The following is a 21,990-nucleotide window of genomic DNA, read 5'->3' as shown; positions in this document are numbered from 1 at the left end:
TTTTCAGATCTCAACTCAGTGTACAATGCTTGTTTCCAGCAAGGATATGGTTTTCTCGTCCGAGAATGTGAAACAACTAGTGAAGCGGTGTATTCCAAACGAGGTTAGTTTTTGAAACCAATTCTCGGCTCATATGATACAGGGGTTTTAAAGCTCTAGCACTTTTGAACACAACTTGTTAATGATAAGTTCCATCCTAAACTGTACCTAATTTTCAGCTCATCCCCGTCGACTGGAAATGCGACCAATCAGATATTCGCTCAAACCTCGAATCCCTTTTGGAATGCTCCCGTGGCCAATTAGGGATGTTCGAATCCGTGACTGCTCTTTTCCAAGCACTTGCAAACTTCCTCACTGTTCCTGGATGTGTGACTATGCTTCAATTCGATGGGATATATGCGACCTTACCTTTAATTCATACCAGTATCAAAGGAGTTGAATATATCTACAAGATGGATGTCCTCGAACTCATTTCTCTTGCTGTTCCATGTCCATTCGAAGGTTGGCAAGCTGAATTGGTTCGATTGGCAGTGAAGAGTCGTCTGAAGTGTTTCGAAGCTGATTGGAAATCTCGATTCAATTCAAATTGTGAAATGATCAAAGTGGACCTTGCAAAGCTTAAAACTTTTGCTGTAAACCTGCATGAGTGCGCAAAAGCATTATTCAAAAACACCGAATTGTGTATGCCCAATCTGCCGGACTTTTCCAATGTCGAGTCTACAGATGGATCTTATGAAATGTTGAAATCTTTCGATGAGAAATACCCAATAGCGAAGAACAAGCAATTTTATACCCAAATGTTTTCGTGGGTTGTGACCGTCGGAAAACTATTCAAAAAGGTCTTGGAGGAGAGTTTTATGTCTGCTGATGATTCGAAGGCAACGGTTAGACTGTTCAAAATTGGAAAGGATTCCTATGTTATGGCACATGAGCTGCTCCAATCAATGAAAAACAAGAATATGGACGTATCGGAGTTTGAGGAGGAATTTCTCAAAATGACGAATGTGGCCACATTCAATTTCCGAGAAGTCGCTCAAAAAGTGAAGATTGGAGACATGAAGAACATTGAGGTAAGACTTAAAACAACTTTATTTTCTAATTTCCTCTTTTTTTCAGTTCATTCGAATTAACACCAGAGAATCCAATATCACTCCCATCCCAATCCCAGCGCCCGATGGAACTTATTGCGTCCCTGCCACCGATGCTCTCTACGATCTAATCAGCGACATTACTATGTTCAAGAAAGTGTTTCAAAGAATCAATCGAAGCCAATTTGAGCATATTATAAACTTTTTTGAGTCTGTGGAACACATTTTCCGTCACAATGGAGGTGACTATTTTATCAGTATGGAGGATGTGGAATGGGTCAAAGCAAAGTGGGAGAAGACTTATAAAGAGAACTTGAAGTCGTCAGTAGCCGTCAAACATATTCGGAAGGTTCGAAAAGGAGGATTCACAGAAGATGATTTGGATAAAGAACTCGAGTATCTAAATCTTTACAACTGTTTGCCGGAAACGAAGCGCGAAGTTAAATGGGCGTACAAGTTAGTCACCAAAGAACGGAATTCTACTCTGAAGCTTGAAGATATGCACTCCGCCGTCTTTCAATGCCAACTGACGATTCTCCTGGAAAACCTTCCCAAGGTTTACCAGTTTTTGCACAGTCAAAAGGTGTGTATGAAGTGGGTGCCATATGTGGCATGCGTATTTTGTGAGAAGCCGAGATTGGAAACGCTGCTGAACAAGTCGTCGCGAACCGAAGAAGAGGGACAGGAGTTTATGGAATTGACTGATGTCTCCGTAGTAGCACCACCAGAAAAAACCAACGTCATCGAGGAGGATAAGGAACAAGAAGTTTCATTTGCTGTTCCGAAGAAGAAACGGTCTAGAAAGGCGAAGAAATCTGAAGAAGCCTCCAGCCCAACTCCTTTGGATTCTCCTTCCACCCCAGAACCCGAAATGCCAGAAACATCCAAGGAATCGCAATCATGTCCAAAGTGCTCTAGAGCTAGCCATTTCGCTGATGTCGCAAATGAAAAGCTGAGAGTTTCCAAAGTCGAGTGTAAGCATCTAAAGAAAGAGTTGGCAAATGCTGAGTTAGAAGTCGAAGTTCAGAAGCAGAAAGGAATGGACAAAGATGAAAGAATCAGAATTCTAGAAGAACTTTTGAAATCCAAAGATGATATAATCAAAAGACAGAACATGGATCTCCTTGCAAAGCAAGACACGATCATGAACCTTGAGATGGAGGTGGAATCTAATTACAACACCATTCAAGAGTACTCAACAACCATTATGAATCTCGGAAAATCTCTCGCAGAGAAGGACAGCAGAATAAAATATTTGGAATCTGAGAAACAATCGAAAGTGAGAATCATGGACCAACGAAGTGACGAGGAGACGGAGAAAGTCAGAGATGTGCTCTTCAAACTTCTCGAGATCCAAGGAACCCTTCGAAGCGGGAACCCAGTTGGAAAATGCAGAGAACTTGCTCAACGAATCTGTATGAAGGCTCACAACAAGCAAATCGAAGATGCCACTAAAATTGAAGCAATTAAATTTTGCGAGAAGGCTAAAGTCTACATTCAAGCAGTCAACACCCAGTTGGAGATGATCCGTGGAAGCCGACTAGTCAACTCAGAAGAGATTCCAGAACTTCCAGAGTTCCCAGCTCTCTCCAGAGGATTCTTGAAGACCTACGAAGACATCTTCAAGTCAGAAGCTCCAAAAATCTGTCAGTCGCTGCTGAAGGCTCCAGCAGTGAAACCAGGAGAACTTGCTGACACCGACTGCTTGATCTGCATCGAGGAAATGGAATCAGAAGAAGGAACTATCAAATGCGAGTGCTGTAAACGGAGATATCATACCGAGTGTGCTCAAGAATGGTTCAAGACAAAGAGAACGTGTCCTGCATGCAGTTCAGCCCTTCTGGATGATTCCGAATTTCCAACATTGGGTCAAAGATGATGATTAATAATTGTTTGCTCTTGTTTTTATTTTTGTTTCTTGTCATTTTTTGAAGTTAAAAAAAACATAATAAAATTAATATAAAAGTAAAATTGTGTTTTGTTCTTTAGCCGAAAATCGAGTTATTAACTTTGACCGATTCGGTTTTCCCAGATTCTTCTTATGAGAATTTGATAGAACATTTGAATAGCCCCAAACCATGTCAATACCTTTCGATTTGAGCCACAACAATCCGAAATGCGCCTAGTGGTACTTTAGAAAATCTAATATCGATTAAACTTCTTCAAAAAATCGGAAATCTTGAATCAACTCCAAATTTAATTACGGTAGCTTTCAGTTTTAAAGTCTTCTCGGTGCTCGTGTCTTGAAAAATTCAAGTCTTGATTTCTTATCTTCGTATGGATTCCTGAAGTTAGAAGCTCTCCAGGTGATGAATTTCGATTCAGTAGGAAAAGTTATAGATGAGCTCAATGTTATGAGTTTGAGTTTATTGGAAAGCCCTGGACAAGGTCCTTCGTCCTTTGAGGATGAAAAAAAACCTTTTGAAGAGAGACCGTGTTTCTGGAATAATTTCTTTCTGAAATGTCACAGCTATTGAAACGTATGCAATTGAATGTGTATTCTGAAAAACTTGTTCATACGTTTTGGAATTTTCTAATCTCTATGAATTGCTATTAAATAAATAAAGTTTTCAAAAAAAAAAACTCTTTGGGGAATCCTCATTTTCAAACGTTCCAGTTTATAGTGTTTTCCAAACCACCAAGTTTCCCAGGAGCCCTCAACATTTATAACATTGACTCGTTCCCATAAGTCTACTTTATTGTCTTTACATACCCTGTTAGATGACCACTAATTGTTAACTTTCTGTATACGTGTCAATCAAAACCGTCTGCACCTCTCAGGACATACGACCCACCTGGACTCGGAACAAGCTCCGCCCCTTTTGGATGTGATGGTACGGAACGCTTCTCTTCATTCATTCTTACTCTGTTTCAGTCACTCAGACGGTGACTAGCTCTTCGCTCTTGCCTTTCGTGTTTCCTCCAGCACCTTTTCCTTTATTTGCTATGCCTGACTTTAGTTTAAAAAATCTCGGTGACATTATAACAAACTTCATCAGTTTGCGCATTTTTTATATCTCTCATATGTATCGAGAAAATTAATTAGCTCAAATGTTTTTATCATGTCAAACTCTTTCGGACCATACCAGCGTACCTATGCGATTTTTTGAACTTAAAATATTTATAGTTCTCTAATTTTTCGTTCTCTAATTTTTGAGGTTTAACTTTTTTCTGAAATTTCGAGATATAATTCAAAATTATGTCCAAAACGACCCTCTCCTAATTTTCTTTTCGTTCCCAAACTTTCAAATCCTTCAAGCATTCTAATTGCAGTTAGCAATTTTGGCTGTCCGCTTCATTTTCCTACCGTACCCCATAACCACATACATTTTGAAGCACGTCTTCTCAATTTTTGAGAGAAATAGCCTGTTGATTTTATTGTTAAATTCAGTAGACCACTTTTGATACATCTCATGTAAACCTTAAAAAATTGGGTCACACATAGTAGGACCCTTCTTACTGTAGTTTGTCAGAAGCACTTACAGTATAGTCCATCTTTTGTCACATACTCCTCCACCTTCCAAGTTTTATGATTGATATCCATGTCAGGCTCCGCCCTTTTTGAGGGTGAAGGTACACAAAATTGTCCCCATTGTCATTCCCATTCCATTTCAGTCACTCGGTCGGTGACTAGCTCTTCTCTCTGGTTTTGTCTTCCGTACTTCCTCCAACACATTTCTCTTATTTGCTCTACCTGGTTTGACACGAATATCTCGATTGCTATTAGAGACAACAAAAAGTTGTGAACTGGAAAAATGTTGGTGACATTATCACAATCATTTTATCAGTTGACAATTTTTCTTATCTCTTATAGGAACCGAGATAATTGAGCTCAAGCGTTTTTCAAATAACGGCGTGTTTTTCCATACCACACACTTTCGGACCATGCCTAGGAATTTGTTTCAAATTCCCTCATTTTGCTCCGTTCATATTGCTTCTATTGTTTCTACCCTCATTATCACTAATTAGTCATAATAACGTTTTCAGATCTCAACTCAGTCTACAATGCTTGTTTCCAGCAAGGATATTGTTTTCTCGTCGGAGAATGTGAAGAAACTCGTAGAGCGGTGTATTCCAAAAGAGGTTAGTTTTTAAATCCTATCGAAAGACTCATCTTTATGATCCGGAGGTTCCACTGTTCTCGTGTCAGAGAATATTGAAAAAAACGTTTCTTCATTTCAAACTCTATATAATTTTCAGCTCATCCCAGCCGACTGGAAATGCGACAAAGCAGATATTCGCTCAAACCTCGAGTCCCTTTTGGAATGCTCCCGTGGCCAATTAGGAATGTTCCAGAACGTTACTGCTCTTTTCCAAGCACTGGTCAACTTCCTCACTGCTCCTGGATGTGCGAATCTGCTCCAATTCGATAGGATCTATATGACCGTACCTTTAATTCATAACAGTATCAAAGGAGTTGAATATATCTACAAGAAGGATGTCCTCGAACTTATTTCTCTTGCTGTTCCATGTCCATTCGAAGGTTGGCAAGCTGAATTGGTTCGATTGGCAGTGAAGAGTCGTCTGAAGTGTTTCGAAGCCGAATGGAGATCTCGATTCAATTCAAATTGCGAAATGATCAAAGTGGACCTTAAAATCCTAAACGTTTTTGCTGCAAATCTGTTCGAGTGTGCAAAAGCATTATTCAAGAACACCGAATTGTGTATGCCCAATCTGCCGGACTTTTCCAATGTCGAGTCTACAGATGGATCTTATGAAATGTTGAAATCTTTCGATGAGAAATACCCAATAGCGAAGAACAAGCAATTTTATACCCAAATGTTTTCGTGGGTTGTGACCGTCGGAAAACTATTCAAAAAGGTCTTGGAGGAGAGTTTTATGTCTGCTGATGATTCGAAGGCAACGGTAAGACTGTTCAAAATTGGAAAGGATTCTTTTGTTATGGCTCATGAGCTGCTCCAATCAATGAAAAACAAGAACATGGACGTATCGGAGTTCGAAGAGGAAGTTCTTCAAATGTCGAATTTGGCCACTTTCAATTTCCGAGAAGTCGCTCAAAAGGTGAAGATTGGAGACATGAAGAACATTGAGGTATATTTATTAAAACATTTGACTTTTTAATTGTTTTATTTTTCAGTTTATTCGACTTAACTCCAAAGTATCCACCACTGCAATCCCAATCCCAGCACCAGATGGAACTTATTGCGTCCGTGCCACCGATGCTCTCTACGATCTGATCAGCGATATGATTGTGGCCAAGAAAGTGTTACAGAGAATTGATCGAGACACATTTGAGCACATCCAACAATTCTTCAAATCTATGGAGCACATCTTCCCTGTCAATGGCGGAGACTTTTTCATCAGTTTGGACAACGTGGAAGTCATCAAAGTAAAGTGGGAGAAGACTTATGAAGATCATTTGAAGTCGTTAGCACCTGTCAAGCATATTCGGAAGGTCAGAAATGGAGGATTCACAGAAGATGATTTGGATAAAGAACTGGATTACCTGAATCTCTACAACAGTTTCCCGGAAATGAAGCGAGAGGTTAAATGGGCATACAAGATAGTCACCAAGGATCGGACATCTACTTTGAAACTTGAAGATATGCACTCCGCTGTCTTTCAATGTCAATTGACGATTCTTTTGGTGAAACTTCCCAACCTTTTCAAATTTCTGCATAGCCAAAAGATGTGCATGAAGTGGGTGCCGTATTTGGGATGTGTTTTGTGCGAGACGTCGACACGGCCGACACTGAAGAAGCTTCTGAACAAGCCTTCAACAACCAAAGAAGAGATCAAGGAACTGATGGAAATGACTACCGTTTCCGCGGTACCACAGCCACCAAAAGAAGATGGCGTCATCGTTGAAGAAAAGGACCAAGACGTCTCATCTGATGTTCTTCCGAAGAAGAAGCGATCCAGAAAGACAAAGAAATCTGAAGAACCCCATCGAAGCACATCGGAATCTTCTTCGTCTCCAGAATCCGAAATGCCAGAATCCTCCAAGGAATCCCAATCTTGTCCGAAGTGCTCTAGGGCAAGCCATTTTGCTGATGTGGCTAATGAGAAGCTGAGAGTATCCAAGGTCGAGTGTAAGCATCTGAAGAAAGAGTTGGCAAATGCTGAGTTAGAAGTCGAAGTTCAGAAGCAGAAAGGAATGGACAAAGATGAGAGAATCAGATATTTGGAAGAACTCTTGAAATCTAAAAACGATATCATCGAAAGGCAAAATATGGATCTTCTTGTAAAGCAAGACACGATCATGAATCTTGAGATGGAAGTGGAATCTAATTACAACATCAATCAAGAGAATTCAATCATTATTGAAAATCTTGGAAAATCTCTCGCAGATAAGGATAATAGAATAAGGTACCTGGAAGCTCAACAAGCATCGAAAGTGAGAATCATGGAACCAACTAGAAGTGACGAGGAGACGGAGAAAGTCAGAGATGTGCTCTTCAAACTTCTCGAGATCCAAGGAACCCTTCGAAGCGGGAACCCAGTTGGAAAATGCAGAGAACTTGCTCAACGAATCTGTATGAAGGCTCACAACAAGCAAATCGAAGATGCCACTAGAATTGAAGCAATTAAATTTTGCGAAAAGGCTAAAATCTACATTCAAGCAGTCAACACCCAGTTGGAGATGATTCGTGGAAGCCGAGTAGTCAAACCAGATGAGATTCCAGAACTTCCAGAGTTCCCAGCCCTCTCCAAAGGATTCCTGAAGACCTACGAAGACATCTTCAAGTCAGAAGCTCCAAAAATTTGCCAACCTCTTCTGAAGACTCCAGAAGTGAAACCAGGAGAGCTTGCTGACACTGATTGCTTGATCTGCATCGAGGAAATGGAATCGGAGGAAGGAACAATCAAATGCGAGTGCTGTAAACGGAGATACCATACCGAGTGTGTTCAAGAGTGGTTCAAGACAAAGAGAACGTGTCCTGCATGCAGTTCAGCCCTTCTGGATGATTCCGAATTTCCAACATTGGGTCAAAGATGATAATTAATAATGTTTGCTCTTGTTTTTGTTTTTGTTTCTTGTCATTTTTTGGAGTTTAAAAAACATAATAAAATTTAATACAAAATTAAAATTGTGTTTTGTTCTCTAGCAAAAATGGTGTTATCAACGTCGACCGATTGTGAGACTATCAATTGATTGAAATGGTCGTTTTTCAGGGGGAGTTACTTGATATAGAAATTGCTAAAATATCAACCACACTTGATTGAAAATTGCAATTTATGGACAAACAAATCTAAGTCGGAAAAATATCAAAAAATTTTAGAGTTCGATTTTTCGATTTGGAAGATTTTTGACTCGGTTTGTCTATATTCTTCGGTCTGAATGCTTCTGCATGTCGTCACAGTATCGGGATACTGTAAGAGGATTGATCGGGAAGAGAAGAGAAGATAAATCTATTGTCTCCATTGTCCGTTCTTCGTCTGGATAATTTTCTATTATTTCTTCTATTAGATTGTTCGGAAAGTCCTTTCCATTTTTGGCGTTAGATACGGTCAATGTAAAAAAAGACGATGTCGGATGAATTGGAGGTAATAACCATTGTTATCAATGACTGTCTGCCAACGTTCCATTAAATTGTGGATTCCTTCCTTCCAGAACTCCGGTCACAGCAAGTTGAAAATCAAGTCAAACCATTTTTGATATCACGTTTTGAAATGAATTTTATTCAATCAAGATGACGTTAGAAATGGCTGGATGGGTAATAATCAGAAAGTCTAAGGTTCGAGCTATACAGTGAATAAGGCAGAATCGTCTAGACATATCCACCGAGATCGGCCTGGGTCTTCCTTCCCGCCTGAGGTTGCTAATTTTAATTTTCAAAATAAACCATTGTGTTTCTCTCCAAGGGAGATCCACATGGAGTCTGAGTTATGTCACCTGACAAGAATAGGTATGGGTCGTAAAAGTGACACTATTATCAGGCAGCTCCTAATACTCCATTCTTTGGTAGACCACCATACCGACAACATCCCATTTTTAACACGAATTTCACGTTTCGAGACGTCTGGTGGTTGAGTGCCTTTGTCAACCCACTTGGTATGTTGCTTATTGTAATCACACATTACCTAGCAATGGTTTGATTCCAACATTAATGTGTGCAACGCAGGATGAGAAGATTCAAACAGGTGCCAACCCGGGGAAAAAAGTTGCGTTGAGCCAAAAGATGGGGTCAATTTCTTCCCACTTTTTTGACTGTGCCGAGAGTATTCAATCTACGGTTTTTCAACGAAAGGCTTGCCACTGATGTACTTTATATATCAAACACAGTTTGAGGAGGGTCCCTTTCTTTCCCGGCTTTTAATGCATCCAAACCTAAGCCCATTTGCCTTTTTGAAGAGGGATTTTCGTCTAACAAGAATTCCCGTTTTTCAAATTACTAAATCCAGGTTGTGATGGTAGTTCGAATGGGTGCATTTGCGTTGTTAACCGCTACTAGTTGGCGATCGATTTCAGCTAATTTAAGATCAGATATAAATACAATTAAAATGATAGTCCAAAAATGGAAATTGATAGAGCCGAAAACGGTGAGCATATCTCATTACACGAAAAGGGGGGAATGATCTCTGTTGGGGTGCAGACACTATTAGACCCCACCAATATATTGATAAAACGACAGCTTTCTCGCTTTTACCTCGTTCAAAAAAACAAAGTTTGAAAACAACAGATCAAAAATGGAAAGGACTTTCCGAACAACCTAATATATCCAGTAAAAAATAAACTTTTTTTATGAAATCAAAATTGAACACATAAACTAGTAGTAGGGAAAAAAGACAAATGACGGCCGGCCCCGACTTTTAATGTGAAATCCGTGAAACCGTAGGACGTAGTCAAGGCCGACAATTGAAATCTGGAAATCTGAAATTCCTAAAAATTTCGAAACTAGTTCCTGACTTCCTTATCATTTTTTGTTCAAAAATTTTCGCGTCATGCGAAATTTTTACCATAAACAGAATCTACTTTTGAAATTCTTTATCACTGTTGAAAAAATAGAGAGCATGGGAATTGAAGAGAGGGAAAAGGAAATCAGTCTCAAAATTCATTCATATAAAAGTGTGGAAGTGATTAAAAGAGGCCATATCATCAAAAATCGGTGTCGTATTCAATTCCTATTTTGTGGGTGAGTATTTTTGATTGAAAATAATTCAACATTTCGAAATTTACAATTTTTGAGGTATTTTAGAAAATTCAAATATTCCAGACAAATTCCCAAAAGAATTCTCAAAGAACCCTTGCGTTTCCAGGAACCCCATATAACTCAATTCGAGAAAATGTGATAGACTTGGAAGCGTTGTAGAAGACGTAGAAAATTTTTTCGGTATTCGGAATTCTGAAGTACCAAACGTCGGTTTGGTTGCTGTCAAATCCAGGAAAGTCGTCAAGGTTTGTGTCGTTGTCATCGAAAAAGTTTTGAAACTCAATTTTGATTTTGATGAGGTTCTCCGAAACTTGAAGCTTCTGAAAGTTACTTATTGGATGAAAATATCTATAAATTAACCACATCTTTCAAGTGGATCAAATCACTCATTGATACAGTATCCATCAAAATATCCGCAATTGCCAATCGTTCAATCGATAATTCTCTGATTGGTGTATAAACCACAAAGGAATTGACCACCAATTCTTCCAAATTTCTCCATTGATCCAATTTTGAAATCTCATCAACTGACAGAAATCTCTGAAACTTCCCAGAAACTGGGCATTTGATCTCCAATTTTTTCAGAGAAACCGAATCGATAAGTGGAAAAATGGAAAGGATTTCATGCTGACCGAACACCTCCATCTCCAGATTTTCAACCTTCAGACCCTTGGATTCTAGAAATTCCATTTTGAAATGGTCCAATAATTGAGGATCCTTGTAAAAATTGAGATAAACTGATTTCAAAACTGTTTCCTGATTGCTCATCATAATTTTGAAATCTTCCAGAAACTTTGATTGATAAGATTCGTTTGAATCGAATTCCCGATAAGTGATTGGTTTTTGATCGTTGTAGGATACGGTAACTTGTCCGGGCTCTCGAATGTCGATTGATATTTGCTGAAACTTTGGATCCAACTTCAGAGAATCCAAACCAAAACGAAGGTCTTTGCAGACTTTTCGAAGGGATTGCCTGAAAATTATAAGACCATTTTTGGCGCTAAATTCAAAAGTTACATGTCAATTCCATCCAAAAACTTCGCGACATTTCCCAAAATTGTAGAATTACTGAAAACTTCCAAAGCTGAAACTATTCTTTGCTCCATTGGCTCTTGAGAAAATTGGATACGGTTTCTGACCAAATCACGATAAATTCGAAGATGCTCCTCTCGAGAAATCCGATTTTTCCGAATTTCAGAATTTTCTTGAATTCCTGATGGCGGTCCGAAAAGTTTGTTGAATTGTCCTAAATCGATTTTTTCAAAATAAATGGAGATTTTACGGAAGATTCGGGAGTTGGTGAGAATCTGAAATCGTCGTTTCTTACAACCCAAATGCCAGAATTTCCATTTCTACACTACCTTTTTCAAAAAATCCATATTTTCTTTAATCAATTCTTCCAAAATTATTTCCATCTCCAGTCCTTCCTTGTCCCTCCAAACTTGAATCAATCTCTGATCATCCCAAAGTTGACTATCATTTTTCAATTTCAGATCAATCGATTTCAGAGGTCCCGCATCCAAAATAGGGAAAATTTGCATTGCTTGTCTCGAATTCGCCACTTCCAATGTAACCTTCCCTGTTGGAATTTTCGATTGTTTGCTCAGAAGCTCAATGACATTCGAATCCTGTTGATCACATCTGACTTTGAATTCTTGCAAAACTGTATCCCTCTGATTTAGAACCTTCTGGAAGTCTTCTTGAAATTCAGTAGCTGATTCGTATTCCTGCTCCAATGGATCAGACAAAGTGTAGAATCCAAGACAAATTAAAATTCTTTTGACTTTTTCAGCTATTGAAACCGATTTGATATGGCCCAGAGGAGCTTGGCCCAGCATTGGAATCTGGAATATTAAAAATTAGAAAAAAAAAATTAATTGGAGATTATTGAAAAGAATATGGACACGAATGGTTGATTCTCCACTACTGGGGTGTATCTTTTATTGAAGCAAAAGTAGGAAGAGTGTGTAGGAAAGATAAAAGTTAGATTGATAATTTAAATTCCATGAGTAGAAGAGTCGAGCGAGTGAATCAGTAAATACGTTTTGGAAATTCGTTAATGTTATCTGAATGTTATATGAAAAACTTCACCATTAATTATTTTCAAGATTACAAATTTTTATAAAAATGAAAAACTTGGAATTGTCAGGATATTTCTGAATCGTCCAAATTGTAGAAAAGGGTTCGAAAAATTGTCAAAAATAGAAAAATAGGCGAGGCTGCAATTTCCTCACTCTTATTTTAATCAGCAAACCGCAAAAGTCATTTGTTCATAAACGAGAGAATTCGAGAAAAAATGACTTGACGTCAACTTGCTCACAAATCAATCCCTTTGATCTTGCCACTATCTATCTTTTCCTTCCTCACATTAGGACTAACTCTTGCGGGTTAGTCCTTCTTAGCTTCGTTTTTTACCATTTTCTTTCCCCGGTTACCATCACTCCTTATTTCTTCAAATCCTTCGAATATATATATATATATATATATAACAAGTCATCGAGTGGACCAAACTTTAAACTTGAAGTCTAAAGAATTTCACTCTCAAAACTTTTAGATGTATAACCTGTAACATTTACGAAAAGTCACCTTGTAGAATTCAGATTACGAAAATTCTATGACTCCATCAAAGTTGAATGAAAAAAGAAGAAGAAATTTTGAGAACCTACGCATAGGCTCACATTCTGTTTCCTATCAGCTGCAACGGACAACGCAACATTGAGTTCCAGTTCTGAAGGAAAGAGGAGGAGAAAAGAAAAGAGACTAAAACTGCACTGTTTGAAATTATGTCATGTGTCATGAGAACGCTGGGCATGATGATTATGTGAAATCTATACGGCGCCAAAAAATCCACCAAAAAGTTGAATATTGAACAGACTGAATCTTCTAACCGCAAAAAAGAGATACCCTTATGTTTCAGGGAAATGGACACTAGCCAAACGAAATGATCCTATAGTGTTGCCTCAAAATGTCATCAATTGGGAGATCTTTTATACGAGCAAAGTCTTTCGTGACTTTTGAAAACAATTAAAATGAATTTGGGATTATCTGTCCCGGACTAAAAAGAAACGTCTCCGATTCACGACCAACTTTTCCTGTCAAAAGTGTCCTCATTTAAAATTGTGCCACAAAAAGTGGTTGGTAAAGCGAATTATTACAATAGGAATGAACTACTGTAATTATTCTTATCTTCCTTATATTATAAAACGCTAGAGGCGTCTGTCCGTCCCGTTGTCCGTTTTTTGAAAAACTTGAAAATTAAATATAACTTGACGTGAAATTGAAGAAAAGAGTGTGAGCGACGAAAAGTAAAATAAATAGGTCAAATCGCATCGAAGACGCGCCAGGGGCACGGCAAACAGGCTGATTTTATTTATATCCAATAAAATGTACTGAGACTGTATAAAGATAAAATTGAAATCCAGGGGAGTTTTGAGTTTTTTATGACATTTGGAGATGCGATTAATAGAACCACCGAAAGTGTAATATTTTTATGTCTAAGACAACAAGTGAGCTCTGCTATCTCGTTTTATAGAACTTTGTTATCTCCTTTTAGAATTTGTGAAACATCGTTAAGGCAGAAGGGAAACAGTTACAGACATGCTGAAACAGTTACAGACATGCTTGAGAGTTTGCACGTCATGATGGTTATCAAGTCATGACATTTTATCGTATGCACATTGACCGGGTTTGAAGTAGACCCTATTTGCAAACAAATCGACGATAAGCATACCAAAGTTTCTTTTAAACTTCATATTTTTTGACCAACTAAAATAAATGTTGCGAAACTGAGCGAGTGCTACTGAATAGTACAATAATTACAATCAACAAAACTGCAATAAGCGGGAATCTCGATTGGCCTTGAATTTAGTTTGTAAGTTTGGAGCAATGTGCAGAATTATGGTTACATCATCTTTTAGTATTTTTTCTACAATGACTTTGTTTTATAAAACATTTTTGTATTTCAAAATTTATTTGAAAATTCCAGAGTCATGTATTGATTAAAAATTCGATACTCCTTTATTTCATATCTGATATTCAAGTTGATCAGGAAAAGCATCCTCTGGAATACATGAAGCATTGAAGCGGGTGAAAATAAAAAATCGGGAAATGACATAATTCAAATGAAGACATTTTTGAGAATCGGGAATTCGAATGAACCAAATTGAATTGTGTGGTTTTTGAGAATAAGGACGTCCCAGAAAATTTTGAATATTTTCAGAATTTGTGAATCTCTCAAAATTGATTTTCAGCTTTATCACTGTTGCGGATTCCAAGAACTTCTGAAAATTTTTTGAAGTGTCTGAGATGAATAAAACTGACCGCTTTCAAATGTATTATATCTTCCATAGATATATCCGAGACTTTAATATCCATTTTTGAAAAATTGAAAATGTCCAAATTCTGAATTGGCGTTGAAATAGAGAATCCTTCGATAGTTAATTGTTTTGCCATTTTCCATTGATCCAATTTTGAAAAATCATCAAGATTAAACGATTTCACAGCATCCATGATTGTTATAGTTTCCAGAAATTTTGAATCAATGAATTGTAAAATTTGGAAAACTTGACAATCAGTTAACCTTTGAAGACTCAGATTTTGGACTTGAACTCGACCGAAAAATTTTGAAGAGCAATTACCCAAAACAATATCCATAAATTGCTCATTTGATCCTTGAATATCCAATAATTCAATTGGAACTCTCTGGTTTTTCAAAATTTGCTCAAAATCGGATAAAAATATTTTTGAAAGATCACATGGGCCATCGAAAGATGTTCGATTCACAGAATACCCATCCCAAGTTTTTTGATAAAAAATTGATAAATTTTCCAAAAATTTTGAGCAAATGTCCATTGGAATGAAGTTGGAATCTTGGAATTTCAATGAAATTTTTCGAATTTTCGGATCCGGTTTCACAATTTCTATGCAGCTTCGAACATTTTGGGATACTTTCCGAAGACATTCTCTACAAAAAATACTAATTTTTAAAAAATTAAGGAAAAACTCACATTTCAAAAAAATCCAAATCTTCCAGAACATTCTTCATTATCAATGGATTTTCCAAAATTTTTCTTGACTTTTCTGCTGATTGCATGAAATTAGCAAAATCGATTTTTTGATCCGATTTGATTTTTTGGATTTTCAAAAATTGTAATATTGATTTCAAACCATCCTTATCAAAATTGGTAACGGAGAAGTTGTAGACTTGAAGTTTGTTATTTCGCTGTTTCAGAAGATTTCTCAAAAATTGAAAATCAGAAATCATCCAATTTTTGATCTCAAAAATGTCCAAAAATCCTTCAAAATCCATTAATAGTGCTCCAAATAAATTCCAGAAACAACTTTGAAAATTCTCATTCTTCCAAATAATTCTCGAATTTTCTCCACCCAAAAAATAAAATGAGGGGTTTGAATCCGATTGAAAATTGATTGTTAGAAATCCCGAATTTAAATTCAGAAGGTATAATTGAAGAATAATTTCCAAGTTTAGAAATTCTACAGTAATCCCATTGATTCGATTTTTGAAATGTTGAGATATCGATTCGCTGAGACACGCATGCATGGGATATGTCTGAAAGAGGTCTCTGGAAAATTCAGACGTTTTGAAATTTTAAAACTCACCGAAAATTGTAGAAAATGATTTTGAAAGGTATGAATTTTAGAACTGAAAGTTAGACAGAGAGGAAACTAAAACTCCAAGCAGCGGAAGAATCGTTATCAGCGGGGCGAGGGCAGACATAAATGGTAAGAGTTTCAGACAAAAAAAATAGAGAGTACCCCCAAAATTGGAAGTTGAAACAAAATGAAAAGGTTCAAAACGTAGAACCAATTGCTAAGAGTCAAGGACTAGTCTGGCTTCTATGCTTTTGACCAGAATGTGAAAATTGTGAAATTTGTTTTCAATAATGACATCATATTATCAACGGAGCGTGATTACTCATTCTTCACCCTTCTGTAAAAGACCTTCACCGGGGTTCATAATCATGTAACTTACCGTAAAACCTGTATTAGAAGTGTTCTTTTAATAGAACGGTCACACCTTCGAATACTGACTTTACGGTATTATATAAGACACCTCTGAACAAACGTAAATGTTTAGTAACGGAAAATTTGGGAAAAATAAATTGAAAGTTTGAAGAATTTCAATAAATGACAGCAATTTTGCGGAATGGGGTGAATCATTATAAAAAGCCAGTCATACTGGAAAAATTTAGAATTCTCTCATCTCGAATCCCACCGAAGCTCTATTGGGTGCCCGAAATCTCCGATCCTCCAAATATTTCAAAATCTTTCGGATTGCATAAAAAGCCAGTCCAGCCAGAATCAAGACAATGATCAGGAGTACACATGGTCCAAGGACGACGACGATGACGAGAAGGAGGATGAGAAGAACAGTGATAACAATCGAAACGACGATATTCATTTGTTCGGTGGGTTTTGAACTGAAAAAAAAACTGTTCTCAATTTTCGGGATTATCCAGAAGCTTACTTTTTCAAGTTCTTGGGATGCCTATGATTAGCTGAGTCATCGGAAAGATCCATGGGCTCCTCCCGCCATTGAATATCTTCCAAACTGAAAAAAGTTTTGGTTGGTTTGAAAATCTTCAGAAAATATAAAAACTAACATATCGAAACCGGTAGCATTGGTTTGAAAGCGCTCACTAATGTTTCTGACGTTCGGAAACTTGAGATAGCTGAAAAAAGGTTCGTTTACAGAAGATTCTAGAAGGGAAGGCTTACCTGAAGAAATCATCATCAGGTTCTTGGGACGACACACATCTGGAGAATATGAGGATAGTTAAGAGGAAAAGGATCAATGCAGGCTTCATAGAGTTTTGCAGTCTATCCAAAAAAATCTTCCAAAAATCAAGACCCGATAGCAATATGATTCAGCAATCGTGGATTTCAAAACGAATGAATTTCTTCTGGAAAAGGGGGCGGGGCCAAAGACTAGCTGATCAACAATCATTGAAATGAATCATTGTTGCAATGAAAAACAAATGGTTCGTAGAGGCTTTTTCCAATATGATGTCATGAGAGCCTCTAAAATATAGGACATACTAGATGTCACAAAACCAACATTGGAAAGTTAGGTCATGGAAACGGTAAATTTTTGCAAAGCCCGAATTATTTTGTTACTCAAAAATCGAAAAAATGACTAGACTATCAGGCCCTAGATTTCAGATCTAATAAATTCAAAACTTTGCACTCCTAGCTGCAAACCAGGAAAAACAGTTTTCTCTTTCATTTTCTTGATCTTATTTTGATGGATACTGTATGTATCAATAAGTGGTTTGATCTATTTGAAAGATGTAGTTCATTTCCATAATTTTTTTTTCTACGTATCTAGCTATTTCCAGTAAACTCCACAACTCCGAAAATCTCATCAAATTCAAAATTGGTTTTCAAAACTTTTTCGATGACAACGACACAAACCTTATCGATTTCCCTGGATTCGACAGTAACTAAACCGACGTCTGGTACTTCAGAATACCAAATTCTCAGAAAATTTTCTACATCTTCTACAACTCTTCCAAGTCCATCACATTTTCTCGAATTGAGTTATATGGGATCCCTGAAAACGCTAGGATTCTTTGAGAATCCTTTTTTTTCAAATTCCATCTGGATATTTTTTGTCTGAATAACCTTATTGACAAGTAGTTAAATTTAAAACAATACTAATTTGAATCAGAAAAAAAACCCACCAAATAGGAATTGAATATTCTTCGCCACATTGATTTGTTGTCTTCATTGTAACAGTTTCTAATCATCATTTTCACATCGATTTTCACATCGATTTCACATCGTAATAAATTATTATTATTATTATTATTTGTCTTTTTATACCTCTTAATTGTCTTCTTTTACCCCTCCTCATTGTCCATACTATCTTCTTCTTATCAGCAATGAAATATTTCAAACCAATCTTGATGACCATTTTGGCATGATGTGGAAACTAAAGGATGCTATTCTAAAATCAATTTTTCCAGATTTTCAGGTTTCAAGCTTCAGGAAAACTTGACAAGACCGGCCGCTTCTGGCTGGACACGGCCTTCAAAAACAGAGAAGTTCTGAAAATCCTCTTTGGAAAGCTTGAAATGGCTTTAGTTTCTGAAATCTTCTAAAGTTCTATCTCCACTAATTCCATCATTTAAACCAATTCTTATTATCACAACAAAAAAAATATAACAAGAACCCATAAAAACAGAAAAAAAAAACACGAAAGTGTCTAAAATAGTTATAGTTACTAAAACTAAATCCAATCCTGCTCATCAGCCGGTCCATCAGTCAGTGTAACCATCTCAATATCATTTGCTGCATCCAATGTGCTCAGTGCTCTTTTCTCTTGTCGGCGTTCTTGAAGGCGCTTGTGGATGATGATGGCGAGGAATACGGTAAGGGCGATGATTAGAGCAATAAAGAGAACAGAAAAAATTCGGAGAGTGAGGGTGTCCAAATGGTTGTTCATAGCTTCCAACTCGATGAGAATAGATCCGGAGGTATGGTTGGCTGGGGTGATTGCGGTTAGGTCCAAGCTGGAAATATAACTATAGGATTATGCTGAAACCAGCAAGCTGGTGCGTCTTCGGCGCGGTTCAATCTAGTTTTCACTGGTTTGTTGCATCGCTTCTCACGTTTTCTTACAGGGTCACGTAGTCTATACATGTTTCAAGCTTTTCAAAACCGGAGAGCGTGACACCAGGACCAACAGACGCGCTCAGCGTTTTATATAGAAAAATATCTCGGTTCCTATGAGAGATATCCAAAATTTGTCACCTGATAAAATTATTGCCATAGTGTTAACTACACTTTTGCAGTTTACAAAATTTTGTTATCTCTGACAGAACTTGAGATAATTGACTTCTAAGAAAAAGAATAAAGTAGCGGTGAATAGCTGAGCTACGTGGTCGTATGAAATCAACTGAGCTGTTTTAAGGTGGCGATTTATAAAAACCAAAAAAACTATTAAAAACTATCTCAAGGAAATTTAAGCGAGCCCAGTTTCCAGTTGATCGTTTAAAGTGAAATTTGGCTTTATAAGCCTAAAAGCTCAAACTTACACGAATTGATAATCGTTTTGAGTACAGTATAGGAAGGCCATGAGTTCAAAATGGCTGAGCAAGAAATCGTCCACAACCAATGGTACCTCTCTGGTCAGTTCGAACATCAACCCGTCCATTCCACATTTCGAAAAGCTGATTGGTATGGTTGATGAAGCAGTGGACAAGAAGGTGATGGCTGAAGGGCTCTGATGAACTGAAAACCGGATGCTAGGCTTAGAGCTTGAATATTTTGATTTTTGAAAGAGCTAACAAACATTGGTTAACTGAAAAAATGTTCATCATTATATCGATAACATTGTATCAGTTAACCAAATTTTTGATACAGAAATTAAGGTAATTGGGACTAAATTTTTCACCTCTCACAAAGAAGTCTTCCATAGATATCCAATGGCTTCGGGACCCAACGATGTCTAAATTGATAAATCTGGTTTGATTGAAGGGAGAAGCCGGGGTGAGAAATTGGACTCCGATGAAAACTTGAAGAAGCCGAATGCAGGTTTTCCGCCGACTTCCAGTTTCATGACTATTCTAAAAAATACATCAACAATATAAGAATATTGAATTTAGATTGCCGAATTTACTCTGATAGAAGCCCATCTCGTTGAGCTCAAGTATCTCGGTTCCCCGTAGAGATATTAAAAGCCTGTCAACTGATAAAATATTGGTAATGCTGTGATAACTAGTTTATCAGTTGAGAGTTTTTTGACATTTTTTGGAGGAACCGAGAGAGCGCAAAATAGACGTATAAGATTAGCAACTCTTAGAGCAAATACTATATAATCAAAACTCACTCCTCCGAGCCGTCCGAGCATTTGATTTCCTTAGCGAACATCTCGAGCCAGGGACCGTCCAAATAGACGGCGGTCTTTTTGAAAGGGACCACTTTTCCCATTACATGATCAGAACATAGGAGCATTTGGAAGGTTATGGGTTGAGGAGTTCACTTCCATTTTTATGATCTCTTGATTTTGCTTGGCTATAAAGATTTCTTGATTTTTCAGGAGCTTGGGGTGGGATATTGAGCTTGTGAGCTGATTAGAGTTCACTTCCATTTTTATGATCTCTTGATTTTGCTTGGCTGTAAAGATTTCTTGATTTTTCAGGTTTTGCCTTGAGCTTGGGGTGGGATATTGAGCTTGTGAGCTAAAAAAATCTCCCAACTTGATCTTACCGTAACTTGCAATGTCTCGAAGATCGAAATCCCATTCCAGCAGCTCACGAAAGTCGGAGAATTCGAAAGTTTTGGATTTGACAATGTGGAGATCGGAAGGAACGGAGTCAATGGCTAAGGAGCTGATGATGAAGCAGAGAAGCAAGAATAATAGCTTCATAGTGAAAAGGGGAGACAAGATTGAGGAACAGATCTGAAAAAAGAACTCTGCAAAGAATCTATAATAGCTTGAAGAGTAAAAATCGAGAATTTTGGTAGAGAATAAAAACAGAAAAAAATGTATTGTTAAAGGCTATATGTACAGAGCTTGTGGGGTCTAGAGTTTCAAGAAAAGCGCACCTAGAAGAACGTGGATTACGGTAGCTGGAAAAACAAATGATTCACGTGAAAAGCTTAACCTGGTTTTATCGGTTATGTATAGGCACCACAACAAAATTTTCAAAATAGATTTTTCCCAGTTTTTATTGTTGGATTGTCTTCTCCTACTTTACAGAAGTCTATTCCCAAAATTTCAGCGAAAAATCTTCATTCAATCCCGAGTTACACACCATTTTGTACCAGACCTCAATGTACTGACTTTCTCCTCATTTTTTTGCGGTGCGCAGAAAAGTGGGCGGGGTTTAGAAGCTTGCAATACTGCGGCGCGGAAAATTCGTGAAGGAAATTAAAGAAAAAGCTATTAGACGCGAGAGAGACCCGAACCTCCGCCTGCGTCAGATCGGCGCGCGCACCCACTATCCAGTCGGCCACGGCTGCACTCGCGGTGGTAGCTTTAGAGGGAAAATATGAATGTGCGACTCTTCGCTGCCTGCTGCCTTCTTCCGGTGTTGCTTTCTTCCTATGTTTTAAAGAAATTGATCTGTGAATGATAAGGAAACAGACGTATAACACATTAAGGGCGTCGATAGAATTTTTTAATTATAATTGCTCTTAGTGGCAAATTTTGCGTAGAATCTTATGGTGAAAAGAAAATCGGTGGCGCTCACCTGTGTCACCTTCAAAACTTCCAAAAACTGAAAATTTTGAAAGTTTGGAATTTTCGGATGAGTATCAAAACTACTTAGAGGTATCCAATCTTTCTGAAAATTGGCAGAAGTATACACAAGACTTAGTTTTACCATAATATGCAAAAAAACTTGGGGTCATCGCTGAAATTTTTTATTTATTTTAGCTGGAACTTTGGCTGAAAATTGTGAAACAAGGGCGTCGTTAGAATTTTGATTTTATTTCAAAATCCAATCCCCCAGTTCATAAACTATCAGAATCCATTAAAAAATCTAATGGCGCGAACTTCCATCCAGCACTTTTAGTCCACTTTGTCAGTCCCACTTCTATTTTTCGAAGTTTTCGAATCAAAATAATAAAGTTATCGAAGAACTGATAATTTCATTGGATTCAGCGTAGTCGATTACATAGGGACAAGTTCTCACCAAAAAAATAATGGGTTTCTAACGCCCGGTACAAGCCTTCAAAGATGGATTTCTGAAAAGGGGAGAAAAATTTGGTCGCCCCGCCCCCTTTCATTGCGGTGCCTAGTTATGTATTCAAGAATT

At 37.5% G+C, this 21,990-nt stretch overlaps 5 protein-coding genes across 5 annotated transcripts; 2 read left to right on the top strand and 3 right to left on the bottom strand.

Moving 5' to 3' along the window:
* Positions 1–25: 25 nt before the first annotated feature.
* Positions 26–2,967, top strand: CBG23865 (the record flags this gene model as incomplete). The annotated part of the gene is made up of 3 exons (XM_002647909.1): positions 26–103; positions 219–1,070; positions 1,117–2,967. The coding sequence occupies 3 exons, from the start codon at positions 26–28 to the stop codon at positions 2,965–2,967; spliced, it is 2,781 nt and encodes a 926-aa protein (XP_002647955.1).
* A 2,126-nt stretch (positions 2,968–5,093) lies between these two features.
* Positions 5,094–8,049, top strand: CBG23864 (the record flags this gene model as incomplete). Its single annotated transcript, XM_045240910.1, has 3 exons — positions 5,094–5,171; positions 5,241–6,140; positions 6,187–8,049. The coding sequence occupies 3 exons, from the start codon at positions 5,094–5,096 to the stop codon at positions 8,047–8,049; spliced, it is 2,841 nt and encodes a 946-aa protein (XP_045091186.1).
* A 2,238-nt stretch (positions 8,050–10,287) lies between these two features.
* CBG23863 lies at positions 10,288–12,042 on the bottom strand (the record flags this gene model as incomplete). Its single annotated transcript, XM_002647907.2, has 4 exons — positions 10,288–10,524; positions 10,565–11,177; positions 11,222–11,511; positions 11,566–12,042. The coding sequence occupies 4 exons, from the start codon at positions 12,040–12,042 to the stop codon at positions 10,288–10,290; spliced, it is 1,617 nt and encodes a 538-aa protein (XP_002647953.2).
* A 2,184-nt stretch (positions 12,043–14,226) lies between these two features.
* CBG26667 lies at positions 14,227–17,031 on the bottom strand (the record flags this gene model as incomplete). Its single annotated transcript, XM_045240909.1, has 7 exons — positions 14,227–14,484; positions 14,525–15,167; positions 15,211–15,773; positions 16,440–16,644; positions 16,692–16,775; positions 16,828–16,896; positions 16,943–17,031. The coding sequence occupies 7 exons, from the start codon at positions 17,029–17,031 to the stop codon at positions 14,227–14,229; spliced, it is 1,911 nt and encodes a 636-aa protein (XP_045100651.1).
* Positions 17,032–18,455: 1,424 nt separating this feature from the next.
* On the bottom strand, positions 18,456–20,597 carry CBG26666 (the record flags this gene model as incomplete). Its single annotated transcript, XM_045240908.1, has 3 exons — positions 18,456–18,738; positions 19,264–19,459; positions 20,438–20,597. The coding sequence occupies 3 exons, from the start codon at positions 20,595–20,597 to the stop codon at positions 18,456–18,458; spliced, it is 639 nt and encodes a 212-aa protein (XP_045100650.1).
* Positions 20,598–21,990: the final 1,393 nt, after the last annotated feature.

This window comes from Caenorhabditis briggsae (assembly GCF_000004555.2).
Source record: "Caenorhabditis briggsae AF16 supercontig from assembly CB4, cb25.NA_055, whole genome shotgun sequence".
Classification (NCBI taxonomy): Eukaryota; Metazoa; Nematoda; class Chromadorea; order Rhabditida; family Rhabditidae; genus Caenorhabditis; species Caenorhabditis briggsae.
The sequence above is the reverse complement of the archived record's forward strand: the minus strand, read 5'-3'. Positions and strand labels throughout refer to the sequence as shown.